At 35.1% G+C, this 18772-nt stretch overlaps 2 protein-coding genes across 2 annotated transcripts; one reads left to right on the top strand and one right to left on the bottom strand.

The window, feature by feature from the left end:
- The first annotated feature begins 272 nt into the window (after nucleotides 1-272).
- On the top strand, nucleotides 273-839 carry LOC128554144 (uncharacterized). The gene has a single exon (XM_053535392.1). The coding sequence runs from the start codon at nucleotides 273-275 to the stop codon at nucleotides 837-839; it is 567 nt and encodes a 188-aa protein (XP_053391367.1).
- Nucleotides 840-9797: 8958 nt separating this feature from the next.
- Nucleotides 9798-16172, bottom strand: LOC128554143 (uncharacterized). The gene is made up of 2 exons (XM_053535390.1): nucleotides 14720-16172; nucleotides 9798-9940 (listed from the first exon to the last, which is right to left on the bottom strand). The coding sequence occupies exons 1-2, from the start codon at nucleotides 16170-16172 to the stop codon at nucleotides 9798-9800; spliced, it is 1596 nt and encodes a 531-aa protein (XP_053391365.1).
- Nucleotides 16173-18772: the final 2600 nt, after the last annotated feature.

Raw genomic sequence — 18772 nt, 5'->3', positions numbered from 1 at the left:
TTCCGACAATTGCCGTCACGCTACGTAACATTCCGCAGTCCGTAACGCCGTTACCGTATCTCTGACACCTGAAGTTAGCGCATCCCGTTATAGACGATGACAAGTTCGAGACTTTATTACTAATAGGAGCTGACCATTTTTGGAAAATAGTGGGAAATAAGATAATTCAAAGAAAGGGTCCTACAGCCGTGAGTTCGAGGGTTGGATATTTACTCTCGGGTCCAGTTCCAGTTACTAATGTTATGACTCAGTCCTGCTTCGCACTGAACGTGATGACTACAGACATAGAAATATTTTGGAAACTAGAGTCTATCAAAATCAGCCCCGAAGACGACAGAGATGTATGTAAACTCGAAACATATCAACAAAACAGTATTAAGTTCATTGATGGAAAATATGAAGCAAACCTGCCCTGGAAAGAAGACCACGCACCACTCCCTACAAACTTAGAAGTAACAAAGAAAAGGACAGAATCCCTTGTAAGACGGCTCTGCCGAGAACCGAAGATCTTTCAGAAATGTAATATAATACAAGATCAAGAGAGGAGAGATTTTATTGAGAAAGTGGACGAGAATGAACAACAACCCGATCTAATGCACAATATTCTACACCATGCAGTGAATAAGGATTCAGTCACGACGCCTATACGTAAAGTATATGACAGTAGTTGCCAAGAAACATCACAGAAACACAGTTTAAACGACTGTTTAGACTCTACCCCACCCACATTGAACGAACTTTCACATATCATGATTCGATTCCGACTTGGCAAGTATGCACTGTCCACGGATATAGAAAAAGCTTTTCTCAATGTAAGTCTGGATAAAGAAGAGATATGACCTGATTTCTGTGGCTGAGTGACTCAGGTAACCAAGACAGTCCAATCACGACATACAGAATCAAATCCGTACTCTTCGGTGCCACTTGTTCACCATTTATCTTAAATGCCACATTACTCAAGCATCTAGAAAACAACGCTTCTAGTTGGGTCAGCAGATTTATTAAACGGGACTTGTTTGTGGATAATATAATACCAAGTTTTTCAACAGAAGAAGAAGTTTTAAAGTTTTTCCGAGAAACAAAAAGATTTGATGCTTAACGGAGGATTTAACCTGAGGTCCTGGGCATCAAATTGTCAACAACTAAATCAGCCGGTTCAGCAGAAGGTGTCCTTGACACTGGCGAGATTACAAAGGTTCTAGGCATGCTTTGGCTCACCGTCACAGACGAGATATCTTACCCAAATAAGGATCTTTCTGTAATACCGGATATGACAAAACGCGCTAATCTACAATACACATCAAGACTATACCGTCATATGAGCGCAAAAACTGGATAACTGACATTTTTTTCAGAAATCAGTTTTTTGCATATTTTAGTCCAAAATGATGTCATACATCTGCCCACCATTTATTTTTTCAAGTTTTTATTTGAAAAACCCTTTTTTCAGAAGTTTGCAAAAACCTGCTATCTGCAAACCAAGTTTTGATGAGAGCAAAAACAGGACAAGTGCACTAGGCTTGTTTTTGCACTCATAAAATATCATATAAATGCATATATTTTAAATGCAAAAACAAGCTAAGTGCACTTAACTTGTTTTTGCATCAATAATTTGTTTAAAGACAATATAACTGGTAGGCAAACAAAATAGTAAATCTGCATTTTATTATGATTTTAACATTAAGTGAGTTTGAACACCAATCTGTACTGCTTACTGATCATAATTTGTTTTTTTTAGCTCAAAATATTTTTGTTATATAAATGTTATTCGAAGCTAACAAACATGATAAAGACGTACATTCTGTATATTGAGTAATTTGCCTAAGTACAAATAAAATAGCTAAATGCAAGTCTCTTTGATTAAAGCATAGTAGTAAACTTCTCTGAGCAAAAATGATAAAAAAAATGGTTTTCAGTTTATATGAATAATAATTGCCTTCCTAATACATGGCACTAGCAGTCTAATGGGTAGAGGAAGGGTGAAGAAGCAAAATAACTTGTATAAACTAGAGGACAGTAGGTCTGTTTTCTTCACTCTCCTGGACTTCAGCATAATTTAATATTACTGATACCAGATTTGCGAGCGTAACCAGCAGAATTTTCTAAAGAATTGCTCTGGGATCTGAATTCTATGCATTAAAACATGTATTCTTGCAGTTTTTAGGAACAATGATGCATTGGGGGCATCCCTGATTCAAATGGTGTATACACAGTAATATAATTATATGTATGTATGTATACTAAGGTGTAGCAGGGTATGGGAAACTTCTCGTGGGGGTTGGGGGGGGGGGGCCCATCCTGCAATATTTTTGTATTTTAAACACAAAATCCTATATTCTGCTGAGTTTTTAAGAGAAACATTTCTGTCATTTATAGAAGTTTCATAGAATTATTGTTTCACATGAGAAAAGTTTGTATTTTAATGAAATTTTTATCATTAAACAAAGAAAAAATCAAAACAATGAAGGGTGCTGGTGGTGTTGGAGTGCTAAAGGTATTAGACTCGTAATAGAGTACCTCCTTTTTGAAGTCAAGAGTATTCAATTCTTACCATATTGACTGCAATTTTTTTTTTTGGAGGTGGGGGGGGGGGGGGGTAGGTTCAAGCCAAAGGGGAACATCACATAAAGGTTTTGGGGTGGTCTGGAGTATAGTAACCACTATTCACATAAATGTTTTGGGGTGGTCTATTTATAGTCTATAAATAAGGGTTACTATACCCTAGACCACCCCAAAACCTTTAAAATTATGTGATGTAGTAGTCTCCTTTGGTTCAAGCCCCACAGAGCAAATAATTTTTTCCTTATTTTCATTTTTTTCTTCTAACTTTTTACTTCTTTCAAGACTTATTATTGATTAATTGTACAAATTAATATTTATTGTACTCTGAAATAGAAATGGTTGAGTTAGACATCTTTAAAAATACTGAGTTAAATGGGGTAAAAGTTCTCTATTTTACATTCACTCTTTAGATTACGTATTGTGGAAGAAATGTAGGTATATAGTTTTACTTCTGCCCCAAGGTTATTTTTGAATGTAGTGAGCAAAATTCAAAACAGACCTGCAGGATTCGACTTTAATTTTTCAATGTTGGAGTTAGAATTCTGTCTCATTAACTCCGTTTACTTAAGGCACCCTAGAAAAAAGATACGTTGTCAGTTTTATTTAGTGTTTTATAATTCTTAACCAATAGTTTGATGTTTCTTTTCTTTTATCAAAATTAATGGTAAAATGAATTCTCTGCGAACATTTTGGAAAGTGGCCATCATTTTGAAATTTGACTCTACTTGAGCTTGAGGAAAAATCATGAATTATATATATAAGTTGTTTAAAAATTTCAACACAGTGCAGAACACGGTCAACTTTAAGAATATACCAAGCAAATGCCATTTTTTCAACAATCAACATTACTATTAGGGGTCCAATATCTTAACGTCTTGAGTTCTGTTTTGTTCAGCAGTGAGAGATGTTTTCAGCTACTGCCAGTTCTTGATGACACAACGTCAGTTAAGATTATTTTTCAACTTATTTCCAATGACAACAAATGACAGATGCTGTAGTTCATAATTTACAGTTCTATAGCTAATGAAATTTTACACAGAGTTTATAATCAGTTCATCACAGTCTGAGATGAACTATGTTGAAATTATAAATACTGTTATTCACATTATTTAGTCTGTGTTTGAGGGCTATTCTTAACAAAAGCTGTCCTTGCAAAAGCTCGACTATTCGAATTGTGGAATATTACCATGAATGTTAAAATATCTATATAGATTCAATCCAGTATCTGCATTAGTTAACTTGAATGCAAAACTTTAACTAGGATTTTCTTTATGTCCAAAAGGCGGGCATAATTTGGCAAAAATGCATGTGAGAGTTATGGGACTTGTGCTTTTACCTTGATTTATTAGCCTGAAGCCACAAGTGAGGCTTCAATTCAATATATACATTAGTTTTGGAGATAGGAACTTGCATGCAAAATTTTAACTAGGTTTTTCTAAGTCCAAAAAGGGGCATAGTTTGATCAAAATGCATCTCAGGTTTATTGGTCTTGATGCTATTACCTAGTTTAATAACCCTGAAGACACAAGTGAAGTTTCAAATCAATATTATGCATTAGTTTTGGAGATAGTTACTTGTACCCAAACTTTATAACAGTAACCAGGATGTATTTTCAAAGTCCAAAAGAGGGCATAATTGGCAAAATGCATTTCAGAGTAATGGGAGTTGATACGGTGGGGTTGATATTTTGACAAACAAAAAGAAAAAATAAGTTTCAAAGCTATATGCCTTTAGATAATAGCTATATGTACTTGCATAAGGCATATTACATCTTATATTACATTTTATTTTGAGAAAATGTTGTATTATTTCTGTATAGGGGGTGGGGGCGTAAAATTTTGCAATTTGCTAAATCCTGAATTCTAAGGAGATTTCAACACTGATTATGGTTGTCGATTACTTTTGTTTAAGTTATGTATTGTCATCAAAACTTGGAAAAAATGTATACTGGGCATCATTGAAAAGTTACGTCTTAATATATACCTCTTTACTTTTTTTATACAATATCGACGTCACTTTTTCATGGCCTGTGCGTGGTCCATTACTCATAGACCCTGTTTGATCATGCCTCCTAACCAATTTCATGACTGTCAGATGAGAAAAGCACATACGACGTGCAATTTCACGACATGAAAGTTCAGCGTCAACCATGCCAATGGCCTGATGGTGTTGATCGTGCCTTAAACGTGGCATTCTTAGCAAGGATATTCTATTTTTTTAACGTATTCCTTTTAGTCTGTCGACTAACATTCAGGTGCGATAAATGATTTGCGATAGAATTTTCGTACATGTCGACATTGCTGGAAAAAGTCATTTTGCACATGCAGCCCGTGGCTCAAATGGAGTTAATCGAACTTGACAAATCTTTACACAAGTGACGTCTCAGTTGCATAAAAATGTAGTCGTATTATGCTTTTAACACAGTCCAATACATTTTTAGCTCACCTGAGCACAAAGTGCTCAGGGTGAGGTATTGTGATCACTCACCGTCCGGCGTCCGTCCGTCCGCTGTACGTCCGTCCACACTTTCCTTTAAACAACATCTCCTCCTAAACCAAAAGACCAATTTTGATGAAACTTCACAGGGATGTTCCTTGGATGGCCCCCTTTCAAAATTGTTCAAAGAATTGAATTCCATGCAGAACACTGGTTGCCATGGCAACCGAAAGGAAAAACTTTAAAAATCTTCTTCTTATAAACCAGAAGCCCTAGAGCTTAGATATTTGGTGTGAAGCATTGCCTAGTGGACCTCTACCAAATTTGTTCAAATCATGACCCCGGAGTCAAAATTGACCCTGCCCCCGGGGTCACTTGATTTTACATAAGAAAATCTTAAAAAATCTTCTTCACAAAAACCAGAAGCCTTAGAGCTTAGATATTTGACATGTAGCATTGCCTAGTGGACCTCTACTAAAATTATTCAAATTATGACCCCGGGATCAAAATTGACCCCTCCCCAGGGGTCACTTGATTTTACATAGGAAAATCTTCAAAAAATTTCTAAAAATAAACCAGAAGGCCTAGAGCTTAGATATTTCACATGTAGCATTGCCTAGTGGACCTCTACAAAATTTGTTCAAATCATGGCCCCGGGATCAAAATTGACCCCGCCCCAGGGGTCACTTGATTTTACATAGGAAAATATTTAAAAAATCTTCTTCTTAAAAACCAGAAGCCCTAGAGCTTAGATATTTGACATGTAGCATTGTCTAGTGGACCTCTACTAAAGTTGTTCAAATTATGACCCGGGGGTCAAAATTGACCCCGCCCTAGGGGTCACTTGACTTTACATAATAGGAAAATCTTCAAAAGTTTTCTAAAAATAAACCAGAAGGCCTAGAGCTTAGATATTTCACATGTAGCATTACCTAGTGGACCTCTGCAAAATTTGTTCATATCATGACCCCCTGGGTCAAAATTGACCCCGCCCCAGGGGTCACTTGATTTTACATAGGAAAATCTTCAAAAATTTTCTAAAAATAAACTAGAAGGCCTAGAGACTAGATATTTGACATGTAGCATTGCCTAGTGGACCTCTACAAAATTTGTTCAAACTTTGTCCCCCGGGGTCAAAATTGACTCCGCCATAGGGGTCACTTGATTTTACATAGGAAAATCTTAAAAAAAAATTCTAAAAATAAACCAGAAGGCCTAGATCTTAGATATTTGACATGTAGCATTGCCTATTAGACTTTTACAAAGTTTATTCAAATCATGACCCCTGGGGTCAAATTGACCCTGCCCCATGGGGTTACTTGATTGTACATAGAAAAATCTTCAAAATTTTCTAAAAATAAACCAGAAGAGCTTAGATATTTGACATGTAGCATTGCCTAGTGGACCTCTACAAAAAGTTTTCAAATCTTGCTTTTAAAGTTACTTAAAGAAAATTTCAACTATATTTTCTCATAATTCTTTTGATTGATTTCTATTATGATCTTTTGACCTTGAAGACTTGTCCTTAAGTGCAATGATAACAGGTGAGCGATATAGGGCCATCATGGCCCTCTTGTTAAAATATAAGGGCCGTTAGGGCGGTAACTTTTCAGTCTTATAAATAAGAAGAAAATATACCGGTATATATACTCAAAAAAATGGTACTCCCCTCCTTCCCCACCCCCCCCCACACACACACGACTCCCTGCACATATGCATAAGTTTGCAGTATAGGGTACTGTTCATATACTGAAATTATCAGTACAACATAATTATTGCAGTCACAATTACACTACACAGAATCAGTCTCATCTTTAGCAGTGTCCAATGTTCAAAATGAAATGCTGCCAAGAAAAGTGTTATGCTATGAAATTATATAATAATTATACTAACCTTATTATGTAATTATAAATTATTAAATCTAATGGCATTGCAGTTGACATCGTACTTGCGAGCACCTCTATTAAGCGATTTTTTTTTATTAAACGACAAGTCAAAATCCCTACGGAACATTTTCAGTACATAAATACATTCCATGTAACAGCATTTTTATTAAGCGACTATATCAACTACATTTATTTAACTGTAGTCCTGACAGGTAAAATAAAACATTTGCATGTTGATTATGAATAATTTAGGAACTGACAATTACCATCATTCTATTTAACAACTTTTCTGTTGGAGACTGTATTTGTGCTATACTTTAAATTATTGGAGGAATAAAATTATCTATCTATATTATACATGTTGCAAAGGGGTCCAGCACATGAGTTTTGTGACTTATTTTTGTGTTCTAGAGCATTGAGCCATAATTATATTCTAGGGAGTAGTCATATTAGTATGTTTTTTTATACCCTCTAGGACACAAAAATAAGTCACATAACTCAATCCACTCATGTGCCGGACCCCTTTGTTATGTTGCATTAGATTGTTTATTAAGATTATAACTTGAGATTAGAAGTAATCAATTTCAGTCACTGGCTTGCACTAGGTTTCTACATTTTAAAGTCATTAACATAAATAGTTATAATAATTACCCGTAACACCAATTGTAACTGAATGTAGTAAAGTTAACATATCCCGCAATACAACATAGTATCTTTAATCATGCAGATGCTCTTTAAACATACTAGTCATGAGTGTGAGTCAACTTTGAAATCTATTCTTCTTATTATCTAAGCATATACAAAGCTTTATTTTGAAGTTGGTTGTGCAAATATACATTAGAAAGTGCACATAGCTACTTTTTGCACACACAAAAATGATGCAAAAGCCAGTTATGAGCATTTAACCTGTTTTTGCACGAAACAATATCGGAACAAAATCAAGCTATATGCATATTTAACAAAAAACTCTTTTAAAGTAATGATTTTATAAAAAATACATCTAAGGTATAAATTCATGTATTTTCAACTGTTGGAAAGTTATACACATATAAAAGGAGCTCAAATTAAAATAGGAGTTATTAGTTTTTTGGCTCTCCTGAAAAATTATGAAAATGTCAGTTATCCAGTTTTTGCGCTCACATGACGGTACGATCCACTTGGTTTACTAAATCCAGTCTTGGTACGTGCAAAGATTCTTCTTCAAGATCTGTGGAAAGAGAAATATCCATGGAATACAATTCTATGAGAGCCAATTCAGAAGAAATGTTTTCAACTTGCACGCGATATAAACAATATAACGGAAGTTACATTTTCACGCCATATCTTTAATTCATCTGAAGCAGACGACAACACTCTACATGTATTTGTTGACTCGAGTATTTAAGCTTATGGTGCAGCAGCTTACCTGTGCACAGGAAATGAATCCAAAAGTCACGTCTCGTGCCCTTTAAGAAAATTACCTTACCGAAGTTAGAGCTGATGGCTGCTGAAATAGGAGTCTGTTTATTAGCCGAACACCTACTAGAAGCCATAAATGTACTAAACGTCACATTTTGGTCGGACAGTCAAATTGTGTTGCACCGGCTAAACATTTCAAGACCTACATCAAGATTTGTTCAGAACCAAGTAAATGAGATTAGAGAGCTAGCACACAACCGGAAATGGAATAATTTTGTCCTACACGAGAGAACCCGGCAGATCTGAGGCATAACGGCAACACAATTCAAAGAAAACAGATTATGGTTTAGTGGTCCAAACTGGTTACCCAACACAAGTCAATGGCCTCAATGGAAACTATCATCATGGCAACCATTAACGACGAAACAGCTCAGCAGACGACAGGTTTATCAACCATGTCAGAAGAAGGTTTACACAAGATTATAGATACCGCCAGATATAGCAGCTACAGGAAGTTGGTTCGAGTTACGGCGTACATACTGAGATTTATCCACAACTGCCGTGTTAGTAAAGACAGCAGACGACACGATCTATTATCCGTCATATAGCTACAAACTGCAGCATCCAGATTTCTACAGAACGTTCAGAAATCTACATTTCCAAGAGAAATAGCCAACATAATGTCCAGTGAGAAGACTCTAAAACACTACCCATTGTGAGACAATTGAAGTTATTTATAGACAACGAGGGATATATACGATGTGGTGGAAGAATACAGAACGCATCGTTAAATGAAGCCACTAAATACCCATAGCTGCTACCTACCAAACACCCATTAACACGGTTAATTATCCTAGACGTCCACCATCACCAACTGCATTCTGGGGTAAATACTACTATAACATACTTACGCCAGAAGTATTGGATACCTTCGATTCGCAGATGTGTCAAGACAGAACTACACAGATGCATTACCTGCAACAAAGTGAATTGAAAATCGCACAAAGCCCCAGATCCCCCACCCCAACCGAAATATCGTCTTGAAGACAGTCCTCCATTTACAGTAACTGGAGTATATTTTACAGGTGCATTACACGTTAAAGATCGTCATGGAAACCCGGAAAAAGCTTATATATGTTTTTTTACTTGCGCCCCTACACGAGCTTTACACCTAGAAGTTGCTCAGAACTTAACGGAAAAATCATTTCTACAGGCGTTAAGAAGATTATGCAGAAAGTCATTACCATGTATAATGGTTCTGACAACGCAGCAACGTTCCAGTCTGCATCAATATATTTACGTCAGCTGTTTGAATCCAAGAGTATACGAGAAACTCAGGAAGGTACACAGTGGTATTTCATCCCGACGAGAGCTCCCTGGTACGGCGGGTGGTGGGAGCGCTTATAGGAATTACCAAAAATACTCTAAAGAAAGTTCTAGGTAGAAGATTTATTACGTTAGAGGAACTCCAGACGACAACCACCGAGGTAGAGGCGATACTCAATGATTGGCCAATTAACTATGTATCATCTGATGTCTCGGACTCAGTACCTTTGACCTCATCGCACCTGTTATATGGTCGGCAAGTGACGTACCTTCCATCACAAAATGTTCCAGTTCAAACGTTATCAGATCCAACGGCTGGCAGTCGTTCCAGTCTTACCAAAAGAGCCAGGGTACAGAATCAACTAATTGATCATGTCCGGGAATGATCTCACCTGGTGACGTTGTTCAAATCCATGAAGATATACCACGTGTGCGGTGGAGATTAGGTGTTATTCAGGAACTCGTTTACGGGAAAGATGGATTGGTACGTGCCGCGAAAGTTAAATCAAACAATGGAATTTTAGTGAGACCGATTGTTAAACTTTATCCTTCAGAAACAAAGTGACTGCTAATAAATGTTTCATGAAGTTCGCGCTATGTGAAATCCGTGAAAAAGACTGACAGACAAACTTTGCTATCAGAAAATGAAGATTTTTATATATGCATAGTTAACGTAATTAACTTTCATATTTTAATACTGAACACTTAATTAATCATTTCGCGGCACCAAGTGTTGTTATACGACCCTATTTTCCACAAAAGTGACATTTAGAGGCCAAAAGTCAGATACAAAAATGACATTGTCAGGAGCATTTCTTCTTCATGCATGGAGGGATTTTTATGTAAAATGGCACAAATGTTCATCATCACGAGATGGAGTGTCATGCGCAAGAACCAGGCCCCTAATATATAATTATCTCCTTTGCTGTTACTTTAAATAGCTATTATTGTAACTATTTTATTACTAGCCATGGGGGAAAATTGGGACCACTTTTCCGTAGTACAACACGCACATTACATCCAGTTTTAGATGCATTTTGACCTATGGCTACCTGACAAGGACATTTGTGTGGACTTAGATTTTTTTTAGATTAACTTCTCTTTGTTTTCACTATAAATGATATATATATGGGAACTTTTTATGATTGACCTTAGGCAAAAATCAAGACCATTTTTCTGTGCTACTTTAATATGTTAGGTGTATTTTAAGGTACCTCTTCCTGGAAAGGAGTTTTTTTGTGGACTCAAAAATGCAAAGCTTACTTCCCTTTGTTGATACTATAAAACGATTATTCTTGAAACTTGTTATCCTATTTGTTAGAATTGGATATGTCATTGTATTGGCTTACTGTCTACCAAACTTACAGTTTTGTACTGATTTTTTTTATTGTAACATCTGACTGGCATATATTTAACATCCTTACACTCTTGTTATATTTTGTTCATGCCAAGATGCTGCATTGGCATACAGTATGTATAATAAAAATGTCCATAGGCGGGGATCGTTTTTTGTCGACAACATTCTAGTTCTCTTTGCAACCTCCGTGGAGGAATAGTGTCAAACTGTACCGATAAGGGGAAGAGTTTGCTTCCTTTTATAGCACAACTTTCTATGCATAATTGTGTATTGATCATATATCTTCACCTCAGTGCAAGAAGTGGATAACTGCATTGACTTAAAGAAGGACTTATTCACTTTTTGCGCTAAGGTGACGATATATATCATACTTTTATTTGTGTGAACATGAATGAAATTATTATACAGTAAAATAAAACAGTCATTATTAATTAATTAGCTTGTTGTCCCTCTAATCCTTTTTACCGTTAATAGCATAGTCATTCACAGAAGATGTTGTATATTAGAGATTTTCAGCTTACTTCGACGCATACTGCGCACCACGGACTGCGAACTTACTATAGGTGTTTTCTCAAACTGTATGTAAGGTGGTTTTTTGCAAAACTAAACGGCGGCGTATTTAGCATCCGGTTCTAATGCCGTAATACCGTTTCTATTTAAAATATCCGAGAAAAATTATAGTTATAATATCCGTTGTATTGCATTAATGAATTACCGATATACATGTATTTTGTCTTACAAGCATTCGTAACAGCGTGGGCGCATTTTTTTAAAATATCCTTTTACCTTTTATATTTACCTATCTATTATACTCAAATATTTCGACTACCATATTGATAAACAAGACATCGCAAACTTGTTCTTTTATATCTGAAGTGTAACAACTTATTTAAATGCTTGTTGTCAATTTCGTGAGGTTCTAGCCAGTATTCGCTAGCAGCGAAAACGGCTGTTAATTCAACGATCAACATACCTTTTAATCAAGGATTTGAACCAATTACCACCTAGTAAGGAGACAGACACTCTTCTCCTGTGCCGCAAGAGGTTCGCCTATTTAAGATCAGGGATTTAAAACAACATTATGTGACAATTTAATCAAAGAATGTATATAGTGATTTTGGAAACATAGTTTCGTACTAATGCACTCGGGTTGCTGAAATGCTATTGTACGACGCACAATTTCGAAAATGCACGATACGATGCGTGACAGTTTAATGCACCGCGGTAAAAATGTCTTACTTGGTTTTATACATGTATAATCTGAACTGTTTCAAACCCTACACATTCATTTTTATACGTTACTGAATTCATTCAGTTTTCTCGGTCACGTTATCTTATCAGGATATAAAAGATGGCTACATTATAAATTATTAAACTAATATATACCATGAGTTTTCATGAGCTTAAATCTTTGTCCAAGTTCCCCAAAACCGAGTATCTACACATACCATGTATATGCATGTGTTCGAAAAGGTACAGGACCAAAACGGCTTTGTCAATGATAAAGGCTTGTCTCGACTACTAAGCTGGTTGTATCAAATGACCATCCAGAATTGTTCAAATGGTGTCAAAAATATAATTTCGTTGACAATTCTATGCATGCACTGGCCATAAAACATCTTTTGGAATATGATCGGAATTTGACCTTGGACGCGTCCCATGCCTAATGTTCAACAAAACAATTTTCGGTCTCCGCTGGGTTTTAGATTGACATTTTGACAGCCAGTTTTAATGGTACTTAAAGATTAAATTCCAGTAGTCACTTTATGATAGTAAATTTAAAAAGTTAAAACAAGTTTTAACATGCAATTCTCTTATCAGATTATAAAAATACGAAGTGGCTATTTCCTTTTTTATCTCCAAACATGCTGATACATAGCTAATTCAGGATGTTTTAGCTAAAATATGGTAATGTATCGGATCTCGTTTCGACGGAGTTGAAAGATACATGTACATTGTATGAAAACTTCCAGTATGTTAAGATAAAGTGTTGAAATAAATCATTCAAGATATTTCAGTAAAATTTCTATTTTATCGAACATTAGATACAATTATCAAAATTAATGAAACGCAATGACATTTTTCGTACAGAATTCTACTAGAACACAGTATATATACTATACAACAAAAATTAAACGGACTTTCATTACATTCAGGATGTTTTATTATTTTTTAACAATAATATTTTGTACTGCGTTTTTTTTCTTCTCTTTTTAATTATGTTGCTAGGAAAAAACTAGTCTCGGAATTGTATGGCGGACACATACTAAATCCAGGAATCGCCGTTATCTTCAAATTCATGTTTCAACTTGTATTATTAATGCATAAACATATTAAGGTAAATTATTATCGTAGTAAAGTGGGTTCGAATCTTCACATGTCATATCGTTCGATTCGCACGGAGGTTAAGTAACGCCAGAAATGTCCAAAAATATAAAAACAAAATGTTAAAGCATACGGATAATTGAATAAACATGCTTAACGCAAGTAAAATGTGACAGCGTATTTAGATGACATCAGAATATTGCGATTACGTGCTTTAAATGTAGCCTGTTCACTATTCATATATTTTCAAACCTATGTATTGTATAACAGCAGATAATCTCACAATACACTAATTTGTACAATGAAGGCAAAAGTTACAACACATATAGGTAAAAGAAACATACATACCCTAAGTATGTTTTCTGTTTTGCGAAGCTTTAAATATTTTGAGAAAACTCCTACTGTAAGTACGCAGTTCGCTGTCCGCAGTCCGTGTCGAAGTAAGTTGAAAGTCTCTATTAATACCATTTTGTTGTGAATATGTTCTACTTCATTATTTAATAGAAAAAAGGTTAATCTTGGAATTTTTGTAAACAGAAATTCTTCATCCGTTTGTCTATCATCAGTCTTATACAGAAAGGCAAAGTATTACAAGTTCACAAAGAACAGGAGAATTACAAAGCTAACTCCATTTTCATTCAACGTTTCGACTATTTTTATTAGTCTTCTTCAGGAAGTAAACAAATATGATTATGAAATAAACAACGTCATGAATATATGACGTCATAAAAGATGACGTTACGTTACAAACGTTTTGGCGTAAAAATTACAATGTACAATAGGCTACATAATGTTTACACAAATGTATATCTAAAGTACTGTTTAAAGTATATTATGACAAAAGTAAAATTAAAAGTGGTTATACTTAATACATAGTAAGATTATAGACATTATTTAAAATAATAATGTTAATAATCATAATAACAGTAAGTACAGGATCACAAAGATACGAAATCACTGGGTAAATTGTGTTATAGACAAAAAAAGAAAATACCAGCAAAAACAGTACTAACTGACATTAAGAAAACCACAGTTTGTGTTACATAACAGAAAACACTATGAAGTGAAGAAATTTATGAAAAATTATACATTACTTTTGAATTCATTCCTTTTGGAAAAATAGTATCTAGTTTGTGAATCCAGTAAGTTTCCTTTAGAAGCCTCCTCATATCATCATGGATAACATCAATGGGCATAAAGCTAAAGTCATTTAAGCTATGACCATTTTGATTAAAATGAATTGCTACATGACTAGAAAATGCAGGATCGATAAAACTTGTAATATCAAAACGATGTTTATTCATGCGTCTTGAAACTTGCTGGCTAGTTTGGCCTACATATTGCATTTTACACTTCTTACATGTTATTAGATATATTACATCTGAACTTTTACAAGTTGCATTATTCTTAAGCTTGAAAGTTTTCTTACACTGAGAGCTATTAAAACTATCACTTTCAGTAATGTAAGAACAATGTGAACATCTTGAACGATTACATTTAGACGAAGTAAAATTGATATCAGACAACTTATGAAAGTCAGTTTTAACTAGAATGTCCTTCAAATTCTTAGGACGTTTAAAAGCCATGGTAGGTTTACACAAATGTAACATTTTAACAGCAGGATTATCTGACAGCTGAAGTAAATCCCAGTATTTGTTATTAATGTTGCCAATATTAGGAAGAGATGTGTTGTACTCAACTACAAAAGGCACAATATTTTGATCTTGTTTTACAGAGGCTCTAAGTGCATCATCTTGTGACATACACATAACTTTCTCAAATGCTGTATTAATAACAGACTCTGGGTAGTTTCTAACAAGGAAGTGTTGCCGAAGCTGTTCGATATTACCAAAAAATTGATTCTCATCAGAACATATTCGGCGATACCGTTTAGCTTGACTGTAAGGTATACCATTCTTACATGCTTTAGGATGGCACGAACTATAATCAACATACTGGTGAATATTGGTAGGTTTGACATGTACATTGGTGCTGATGTTATGTTCATCATCTATACTAACATCTACATCTAAAAATGATACTTCAGATTCAGATATGTTATATGTGAACTTAATCATTGGATGAACTGTATTTAACAACTCAATAAATTTCTTAAGCTCATCTAAAGAATGACTCCAGAGCATGAAAATATCATCCAAGAACCTAAACCAAACATCTGGTTTCAACTCACAACTACTAAGAAAAGATTGTTCAAGTTTACCCATGAATAAGGAAGCAAAAGATGGAGCCATGGGACTACCCATAGCTGTCCCAGCTTTTTGTAGATAATTATCATTATTAAACTTGAAGAAGTTGTTTTCTAATACAGTTTGTATAAGTTTACATACACTGTCCACTGACAATCTACCATTATAGTTACTATTTTCCAAAAAATATTTGCATGCTTCTATGCCTTCAGTGTGTGGGATATTTGTATACAAAGAATTAACATCCAATGTAACTAGAAATGTTTTATGGTTGCTTAGTTTATGCTGTTTAAGCTTTGTAATAAAATCATTTGTGTCTTTTATATACGATGGCAGGGACTGCACAAATGGTTGCAGAATATGGTCAACGTATTTAGATATATGATCCATGCATGAATCATATGCAGACACAATAGGTCGGCCAGGGTATCCAAGAGGTAGATTATCATCAAAAGTTTTATGGATTTTTGGCAGTATGTAAAATTGTGGGGTCCTCAGATTTTCTGGAAAAACATCAAATTCATTCCTAATGTTAGGTTCGATGTTTTCAATTTCTTCGACACATTTGATAACGTTCTGAATAGCTGCAGGTGAGAAGTCAGTTTGTACCTTCTCATAATATTGATCATTATCCAATTGCCGTTGAACTTCTTTTACATAGTCTTCTCTATTCATAACTACTAATGAACCAGATTTATCAGCTTTTTTGATAATTATACTTGGGTCATGAGACAGGCCCTTTAAGCATGCAAGTTCATCTTGGGAAATATTTGTATGCTTGCGTTTATCGGAAACAGAACTTAAAATTTCTTGTGTAATGGCCTCAATATAGAAGTCCAAATATTTGTCATTACTTTGGGCGACTTTTTCAAGATCATGAAGTCGTTCTATTGTCAGGCTTAGATGCAGGCATACTTAAAAGTTCACAAAGAGGAACACAGCTAGGCAGTCACACAAAATATACTTTCACTTTCAGTTGGCGGTATTTGTTGTAAACGATTTCGTGTATTCTTGACAGAACTTGTTTATTAAAGAAAGCACTCTATGATTTTTGACATTATGTAGAGGACGAGCTGAACAATAAATGATATTGGTTCCACAGACTTGTCCTGATATGTTTTTCAAAACATTCTGTGAAAAACCCGAAGGCCTTGAAAAGTCGCCCAAAGTAATGCATATGTTTTAGCCACCGAGTGTCCTATATTCATCAAGGTTGCATCCAACTAATTTGGCAATAATATTTTCTCAAAATTCAAACCAAAATATCCACCAGATGCCACCATTACATACCTATATTTCAAACTTTTGTAGGGGGAGAACACCCTGACTCCTACTCACGCTGGGAGCTATGCGTCTCGCTGGTGACACCTTCTTTCTAAACTGTTGCCTCGCTGCATCAAAAAAGGTATTTCTCGATCCGGACTAGCCTGGGAAGCCGTTGATAATAATGTTGTGCCTGTCAGAAGAAATCTTACCTTAAAGACCCCACTTAATTTGCGCTAATTAGTGTTTATTGGCATTCATCGAGTTTCTTACATCGTCAATGTGCAGGTAGAAAAAAAGTTAGAAATTGTCAGACTAGATTCCCAAGCTAGATCTGGACATGCCCTTAAGTATGATTAAGACCTTTAAGGTGGATGTTTGAAGTTTTAAGCTTTTAAAGCTTTTAAGCCTATCAACGACGTCGGCAGATGTCATGCAGAGATCATGAAGTTGTTCTGTTGTCAGGCTTAGATGCAGGCATACTTAAACTCCGGCGGCCGTTTTGGCATATTAACGTTTATTTTATGCAATAGCACTCCATCAGATTTGAAAACTGAAAAAATAAATTAAAAAATAATAATAGCGCGATCTTAAATTCGCGCATCGGTTCTAGCGCGAAATACGCGAAAATTCGTCCTACGCGAATAAAAATGATTTCACAGTAGTTCAAATGGCCGGGATATGGATTTCGTACAGTAATCATATCTGCGTACAAACTGAAGAATCACCACTAGTGGATATTCATAGTAGGGGCGGGGGCGCACCGGGGCGCCCCGCTCCCAACCTCCTACTATCGCCGGAGCATAGGTAATTTGTTTTATCTTCTGGGTAAAATAATTGCAAAATATACATTCTTTTCTCGCCGGCTACGCTCGTGTACATGATTTGTCTTTTATTCTGACTGAAGAATATAAAATATACATTTTTCTTGCTCACTACGCTCGAAAACGTAATTTGTCTTCTGTTTTGTGTGAAACATAAAAAAAAATGCATTTTTAGCTCTATTACACAGGTATCTTTTATTTATTTTTGATGAAAAAAATATGTGTTTTTTTTTCTCGCTCGCTATGCTTGCAAATTTAAAATCTGACAAAGTTTGCATGAGCTTCTATAAAACTCTTCACAATTTTTATTTAAGTCCTAGGTAAAGCCTCCCCATAAAAATTCTCAGGAAACGGGCTAAGAAATTCCGAGCTACTCGCGCAAGAATAAGTCTGACAATTCATAAAACCTGGCTTTAATTAGCGTGTTATTTGTGTTGATTTTGTCACAAAACCTGTCCTTTTTCAATAACAAATAAAGTACGCTCAGAATGCACCAGATGGTTCCAATGTTTTTATAGTTTTCCTGGGATCATGCCCCCGGACCACCTATTTGCTCTTCACTTCAAATATTTTACGCCCCCTCTTACACCAAATCCTGTAACCGCCCCTGATTACAATGACAAGTCTGGTAGTCAAATTATTCAAAAGACGTAATGGAAGTAAGAATTGTTTTACAAAGTTTGGAGAACGATAACATTTTTATCATATTAAAAAGACCGTTTGAAAAAAAGTAAGATAGTTCAATGAAGCAAATAATTTAGATTTCATTTCAGGTTGTAGAATATTTTGAAGAAGAAAAAAAAAACAGCAACAACAACTGTTGATTAGGGGCCTGTTTTTGTAATACTTTTTGACTGTACTATTAGAACAGTGTTATTGGATCTATAAAATCTGCCAAGAATGATACGGGATAAAAAAACTCTCTTTTCAGGTAAACGGCGTAAAGAACTATCCTTGATTATATTTGGCGGGAATCGGTCACAATTTTATCGTGCAATTTTAATCTTTATAGTAACTAAAAAGTAGTCCGTCATGTCAACAAAGGATGATGAAAACAACCGTTTGAAGCATTCTAAAGTATATTTTCAATCGTAAATCGTCAGCCTTTTAAAAAAGTTTGGTAAATTTAAAGGGTGGCAGGAACTACATAAATGTCTTGTCTGTCTATTAATACATTTTAAATGGACT

Source organism: Mercenaria mercenaria, unplaced genomic scaffold (assembly GCF_021730395.1).
Source record: "Mercenaria mercenaria strain notata unplaced genomic scaffold, MADL_Memer_1 contig_4751, whole genome shotgun sequence".
NCBI lineage: Eukaryota > Metazoa > Mollusca > Bivalvia > Venerida > Veneridae > Mercenaria > Mercenaria mercenaria.
Note: the sequence above shows the minus strand (reverse complement) of the source record. Positions and strands in the feature narration are given on the sequence as shown.